The 7,208-nt window shown below is 58.9% G+C and overlaps 1 protein-coding gene across 1 annotated transcript in view; it reads left to right on the top strand.

The window, feature by feature from the left end:
* Positions 1–6,968, top strand: part of ARAP1 (ArfGAP with RhoGAP domain, ankyrin repeat and PH domain 1) — a 38,445-nt gene extending 31,477 nt beyond the window's left edge. Inside the window, 7 exon segments of the mRNA XM_017731637.1 lie at positions 166–198; positions 1,080–1,162; positions 1,620–1,670; positions 2,054–2,117; positions 2,309–2,464; positions 3,379–3,416; positions 3,598–6,968. Coding sequence (XP_017587126.1) covers positions 166–198; positions 1,080–1,162; positions 1,620–1,670; positions 2,054–2,117; positions 2,309–2,464; positions 3,379–3,396 — 405 coding nt within the window. The 3' untranslated portion in view covers positions 3,397–3,416; positions 3,598–6,968.
* Positions 6,969–7,208: the final 240 nt, after the last annotated feature.

Genomic DNA, 7,208 nt, shown 5'->3' with positions numbered 1-7,208 from the left:
TGTGCAGGCACAGCCACTCCCTCCCCCCCCCCGTTCCTGCTCGCCCTGATCTGACACTGCACCCTGGCACATCACCACTCCATCCCTATGCCCTGCCCTTGGGCACAGGGAGGCTGCAGGGAGGGTGCCCCACCTCTGCTTTAACCCCTCTCCTCTGTTGAACAGAGCCTGAGGCAGCGGAGCCCCCCCTTGGAGAGCGTGAGTAGGGAGGGGAACAGGGGGCTTAGCTGGGGTGCAGGGGCTCCCATGCCCTCTGCCCTTACAAGTCTGCCCAGGGTTGACCTCAGATCCAATCCAGGGTCAGTCCCAAATCCAATCCTGCAGCACACATGTGCCAGTCACCGGAACTGTCCCTGGTGCTACCATCTCTCCCCATTAGCCCCCAGCATTGTTTGGCCCCTCTGGCTTGGGGGTCCTGCTGTCTTTCACTCCAGGCAGCCAGAGCTGGGTCTGGGGAAGGGACCATAGAGGATGGGGATGGGCTGAGCTGCTTCCCCATCCTGCGGGCATTGGATCGGGCTCTTGTAAGTCAACACTGCTTGCATGTGAACATGGATGGAGGCATGTGTCCAGTGTGGCACCTGCTTTTGGGTCATGGCAAGGCACAGCCAGCACTGGAAGGGTCCTCATGCTGTGCCATGATGGCGGTGGGACATTTTGGAATGTGCTCTGGGTAGAGTGGGTCTGGGTCCATCACTGCCGTGGCCGTGACCATGGCCATGATGCTGAGGAGGGGTATGAGGTGGGATCCCCATGGGGGATGTCTCGTTCCAGGTTCTCGAGACTCTGTCACAATGTGCCAGTGTGGGTCCCAGCTCTGAAGGCAACTGGCACTGTCTAGGGGGGACAGGCCACCTGTGTCCCTTTCCTGTTACCTGTGGCCCTTGCCATGGGTGACAGACACATGCTCGGCTCCATGCTGGGCATGCTGGGCTTCACCCTCCTGCCTGTCACCACATCACTACAGCTTTTCCTCCCTGCTGGGGGGTGGACCCTATCCCAGCACTGGTGGGGGGACCATGGTGGGTGGGGACAGGTCTAGCAGCCACCAACCCAGTGCCGGTTCCCTGTTTTCCCAGAGTCACAAGCCAGAGAAGGAGTGGCCTGTCCGAAACCTGAAGGTCTACCTGGGCGTTAAAAAGAAACTTCGACCCCCGACGTGGTGAGCAGCCTGTGGAGCCGAAGGATGAGGATAGGAGTGGAGATGGGGTCAGGGACAAGGACAGGGACAGTTTTGGCTGCCGGACCCGACCCCTGCTGGCCGGGCCTCCTGCCACCAGGTGTCAGAGCAGCTCTGTAGGACGCTGCTGCAGCCTGGTCTAACCAGCAGGGACCGGGCTGTCCCTGGCACTGTCCACAGCCCTGTACTCGGTGCTGTTCCTGCCGTGTCTTTCTCCCCAGCCCTGTTTCTGGCACTGTCCCCGGGGGTGTTTGTGGGGCTGGGGAGATTTGCAGAACTGGGGGAGGGTTTGTGGGGCTAGAGGGGGCAGTTGCAGGGACAATGGGGGGTTTGCAGGGATGGGGGTTGGCAGGGATGAGAGGGGTTTGCTGGGGTGCTTGGCTAGCAGAGGACGGCAGCATGGGCTGTTGGGATTCATGTTTTCACTGTCCTCTTCCAGCTGGGGCTTTACAGTATTCTACGAAAACGAGAAGCACGAGAAGCAGCAATGGTGAGGGAAGGCGACACGGGATACTAAACTTATCCCTGGGACAGATGGACATGTGGCAGCTCTTTGGAGCCTTTGCCATGGCAGGGGGAGATGGGGAATCATAGAAATCTTGAAATGGTTTGGATGGGAAGTGACCTTGAAGATCATCCAGTTGCCCTCCTGACACTGGCAGGGACATCATATGTGTGGGGACAGCCGGGCTGAGCACCCATGGCCCCATACAGGTTCCCCCTGGGACCTGTGGCTGTCCCCTTCAGTCCCCTGGGGTCTCATGCATAGCAGCAGCTGAGGTCTCTGAAGCAGGCGGGTGTCCCCAGAGTGGGCAGAGGGGACACCCTACTTGCCTCCACCACCTCCTCTGGCTGCTGACACTGTTTCCACAGGTACCTGTGCTGTGACACCCAGGCCGATCTGCGGGAGTGGTTCGCCACCTTCCTCCAGGTGCAGGTAGGGAGTGGGCCAGATGATCACTCCCGTAAAAGTGGGGCACCCCATGGGGGACAGTCCCACAGGGATGCTTAGCCAGCAGAAACCCTTTGGGGTATCCAAGCATCCCTAAACACCAGCACCTCAGAGCAAAAGAGAGGTCCTGGGTTGGGTGAGTCTCCGGTCTCCATCACTGTCCCCTCTGTCTGCAGAATGGGGGTGCCCTGTGGCCCTCGGAGCGTCCCAAGATGCGGGCGGCACGGCCGCAGCAGGATGCCAGGTTGGGTAACATCTCCCTCATCCCGCTGCGGGGCAATGAAAGCGAGATGAGGAACAGTGTGGCTGCTTTTGCTACTGACCCCCTAACTGTGAGTGATCTGGGGGCACTGGTGGTCCTCCATGTGGGGCTGCATCCCCCCTGCATCACATGATAGGGGGTCCCGGTCTCCAAACCTGGGTGGGGGATATCCTGGCCCCCTGCACGACCTTATGTACTGCATCATCTCCAGTGATGGATCTGGGGGGGCAGGCTGATCCTTTGGGGACTGTGGGGGTCTCCTGTGTCCAGAGGGGTCCCAAACCATGTGATGCAAGAAGAGGGGATGCTGCCATGCTCCTGATTTTTTCCTCTAACAGGCGTGGATTTTCTGTCCTGGTCACAGATCAGCTCCCCATCCTGGTGTCTGTCTGTCTGCAACAGCTGTCCTGCCTGGGGGCTGTCACCCATCGGGTGTCCCCCAACCATGTGGGTGCGGGTGCTGGTGTCTTGCCCAGCCACGGGGCTGGCAGTGGGACAGAGACGATCCCACTGCCTCCAAGCCAGTCGCTTGGGCCTTCGTTGCTGTTATAAACCGGGGGACAGGGCCATGCCAGGGGAATACCCCAGTGGCATCGGTTGGGCATCATCCAATGGGTGCCCAAGGGCAGAGAGCAGCATCTTTGCTGCCCTGGAACCCCTGCACAGGCTCAGGTTTATAACGGGGGGCAGCCGGAAAGCCTCCAGGGGCTTTGCTGTGGGCTGTGCTTCGCAGTGTGCATGTGGTTGTGTGGTCTGGTACAGGGGACCAGCGCACCAGGGCTCCCAGGGGACAGTGGGTGAGTGTCCCCTGCCACGGGGCCAGCATGGGGAGGGGTGCTGGGACAGCAGTGACCCTGGGGGGACCATGGTTTCTCTTGCTGGGGGTTTTCCCTGTGTCCCCCTGGGTACCATGCTGCCAGTGAAGCCCAGACACAGAGGAGGAGGCTGAGGATGAAAGGTGATCTGTCTGCTCTTTGTCCCCAGCTCCTGCGGAACGTCTGAGCTGGAGAACTGACATGCCAGTGAGTTTCCCCCCTGCCTGCACCCCCTGTCCTGATCTGGTGGCAGTGGGAGCCAATGGCTCTGTCTGTCCTATTGCCATCTTGGCTTGGGGACATGTGCCATGTCCCCAAAGGTGGAAAGGGGTTGGAAGCGCCTGCTCTGTCCCCTTCACTGACACTTTGCTCTCCACTTGTGCCACAGGTTCATTTCCAAGTGGGGCAGCCCTCGGGGTCCTGCACCAGCCCTGCACCCTGGCACCTGCCAGGGGTCTTGCTGCCTCTGGAGCCTCCACTGGGCCCTCTCACCTTCCACTGCGGGGACCAAGGGCAGCCAGGAGGGGAAATGGCAGCGAGGCCACCCCCCACCCCACCCCAGCAGAGCTGGGCTTGGGAGCCATTGCCAGACAGCCCATGGGGTGTCAGTCTCCTGACTCTGTGCTCCAGCTGCCTTTGGCCACCGCTTCTTTTCCCAGCTCCAGGAGGAGAAGTAGAGCCTGGCTGGGAGCTGCAGTTGAGGGCTTTTACGTTTCCTCTTCCATCCCCTATTTTTAAGTCTTTCTCCTCTAAAATGATAAGGCAGGTGGGAGCTGCCCTTCCTGTGGGATGCCGGACGAGCCCTTCCCATGGGATGCACACCTGGCCCCAGGTACCGGCATCATCATACTCCCATCACTCCTGGGGAAGGGTCCTCTCCATGCCGGGTAGGGCAGGATGACAAGAGCTTGAGTATTCACCCAGAACTGGAAAGTGGGTGCCCCTGATCTTTGTCCTCCATCCATCAGGGTGGAAATGGCAGGAGCAGCCCCTGTGTCCCACTGCCACCTCTTGATGATATTAAAGGTCTTAAGAAACAAAATGGGAGTGTTCAGGTCTCTGCCAGCCACACAGGGTAGGGAGCACTGGGAGCTGGCATCCCGGAAGAGCAGAGGGATGGTCCTGGATGCACCTACTGGGTGGTTACCAGAGAATGGGTACCATGGAGAAGGCTGCCCTTTTGGGGACAGAGCAGTAGCACCCCAGTCCCAACAGTCCTCTGCTGGCATTGCTGAGCCTTGCCAGTGCAGCCAGGACACTGTGCCAGTGCTAGAGTTGGGGTCTGCGCTGGACTGCCACTATGGGTCACCAGGACTGGGTGGGAGCTACCAAGGAACACGTGTGCAGGTGTGTTTCAGGGCCTGGGCCCCTGCAGTGTGAGGCACAATGGGCATTTCAAAGCCAGAGGTTGGGAGTTGTCTCCATGGATCATGGCAGCCATGGGAACTCCCCCCTACAGCCCATGGCTGATGCTGTGCTCTGCTGCTGCATGCCAGTGCTTGTGACCTTGGAACTTGCCATGGAAACCCGTTGAGCTTTACCTCACAGCCATCGTGGCGGGGAACACCCTTGGAGCTCAGCCTGAGTGGCAGAAGGCAGCTGGGCCTCTGCTTTCCTTTGTTTCCAGGGATGTGGGGATACTAACCCCTGCAGATGTGGTGGTGCAGGGGTGATGGGAGGCAGGGATGCTGGTCCTCAGGGATGCAGGGATGGAGGGATTCAGGGGGCTGGGTGTAACTGCAGGGCTGGGAGCATCACTCCCGGCTGAGTTGTCTGCGGCAGCCCTGGATGGGGGTGTCCCACCGCCCCCTCCTCGGGCTGAGCCGCCACAGGGGCTGTTAGTGAGTCATGCGTGGGAGCAGGAGGGCTGTCAATCACCTGCAGGCACTGCCAGCATGCAGGATGGTGGCAACAGTGCTGGCAGTGTCACCTGTAGAGCTGGAAGGTGTGGAGGAGGCACCAAGAGGGAGACAGAGGGGAGGCACCTGTGTCCCCACTGCCCCCTTAAAACAGCACACCACAAGCCTCAACTACACCAGTGTGTGGCTCAGGCCCCTCGTTGTGGCAGGGTGAGGACCCAAGTGTTGGGGAGAGAGGAAGAACCTTCACCACCCCTGGTTTCATGACCCCTCTCCCATTCTGCTGTGCCAGGCTGCCCCATGGGGCTTCTGGTGCCTAGGACTCTGTGGGCCGGGAGCAGATGCCTGGCACCAAACCTCAGGGATGTGCCAAGAAATAACGTTAGTGCTCAGCTTTTTTAGATACTCATCCATTCACTTATCCATCCATCCATCCATCCATCCATCCATCCATCCATCCCTCCCTTTCTCCCTCCTTCCTTCCCCACCTCTATCTCTCCCCCATCCCACCACCATTCCCTCAATCCCCCCTTCCTTCAGCAGCCTACCTGTGTCTCTGGTCATGCAACTGTCCCTCTTATCCTCCTTCCCACTCACCACCAGGACATCCAACCACTTCATCTTGCCCTGCTCCAAACAAACGCTGACTCCTAGCCAGCCAAGCTTCCAGCCAGAGCTGGGTCAGTCCTCCCTGCACCCCACAACAGACTGGGGGCAGAGCATGGGTGCAGCAGGGGATGCTGGGGACCCTTCTGGATCCCATGAACATGAGATTTGGGGTTCACTTCATCTCTAACCATGTTCTTTGGGGAAGGGATTGATAGGGAGCTGCTGGTGGCCCACTTGAGGGAAGCTGGGAGTGGGCAGGAGGGATGCAATGGTGGTGCTGGGAACCCCTGGATCCCATAAGCATGAAGTTGGGTTCTCCTCAACTTCATACTGTTTTCTGAGGGAAGAGATGGGCAGTGAGCTGCTGACAGCCCATCTGAGGGTAGCCAGGATGCAGTGGTGATACTGGGGACCCCCCTGCCCTGATGTCCTCAAGCCCAGTGAAAGGAGGAGGGGCCAGGACACTCTGCAGCACCAGCACTACTGCTGCACTGAGCTGGTACAGCATTGCCCTGTGGAGGGATGGATCCAGCCAGGAGCCTGTCACTCCAGAGCGGGATGGATGGGGCCTCTCTCCAGCTCTCGCTATTCATAGTGCTGCGGAGGCGAGCGCCATGTGACACCCCACATCGGCAAGTGATTAATTGCAGAGACATTTACAAACAACTTAATAAACTGGCATTGGGGGGGGGGTTGGGCACGTGAGGGTGTCTTCTGGCTCCTCCACAGCCACAGGCTGGGACTCAGCTGGGACCTGGCTGAGACCCACAGCCTCTTCCCGGAGTGCCAGAGCCCTTGGAACCGTCACTGTCCCTGTCCTTGCCCATGGTCTGGTGGTGGTGGGAGCATCAGTGACCTTGTGTGCCAGACACATGGATTAGTTGAATGCCAGGCTTGATGCTGCCATTCCTGAATGCTGCCTGCCCTGAGTGCTGCCCTTCCTGGGCATTGTGTCTTGTGGTGGGGATACCTGACATTCACCGTCCTCATCTCAGGTACCCTGAGGAGGAGGCAGGTGGTGGCTGGACACCCCGGCATGATGCCACAATCACTCCATGGCATCAGTACAGGTTGTTTCCACGGGTTCTCCCCTGCATCCCGCACCCATGGCAGCTCAGCCCACCACTCTGCATCCCACTGAGTGGCTTCTACCCCTGCACTCCCCCTTCCCCCTCAGTAATGAACTCAGCAGATTATCGGGTCCTGGGTTATTAGAGAGCAGCCACACTCCAGCAGACTTTAAACCAGTCATTATTCCATCAACAGCCCCATTAAACTGTCACTGGCTTTTTCCAGCCTTTCTCCCATTATTTTTCTCTTTTTGTTGCCTCCTGCCTTTTCTCCATCTATGCTTTTTTTATCAGAGCATGTGGCTGCCAACACACTCAGGATGCTCCCAAGGGGTTCACCACATCCCTCTGCTATCAGTTTACCCATCCAGAAAATGGGATCAGGTTGGAGAAGGATTTGAGGAAATCTACCACTCCCCAAACTGACACAGGAACCCCCCTCCCCCCTCCCCATTCCACTT

This window comes from Corvus brachyrhynchos, unplaced genomic scaffold, assembly GCF_000691975.1.
Source record: "Corvus brachyrhynchos isolate BGI_N302 unplaced genomic scaffold, ASM69197v1 scaffold3, whole genome shotgun sequence".
In the NCBI taxonomy this organism is placed as follows: Eukaryota; Metazoa; Chordata; class Aves; order Passeriformes; family Corvidae; genus Corvus; species Corvus brachyrhynchos.
The sequence above is the reverse complement of the archived record's forward strand: the minus strand, read 5'-3'. Positions and strand labels throughout refer to the sequence as shown.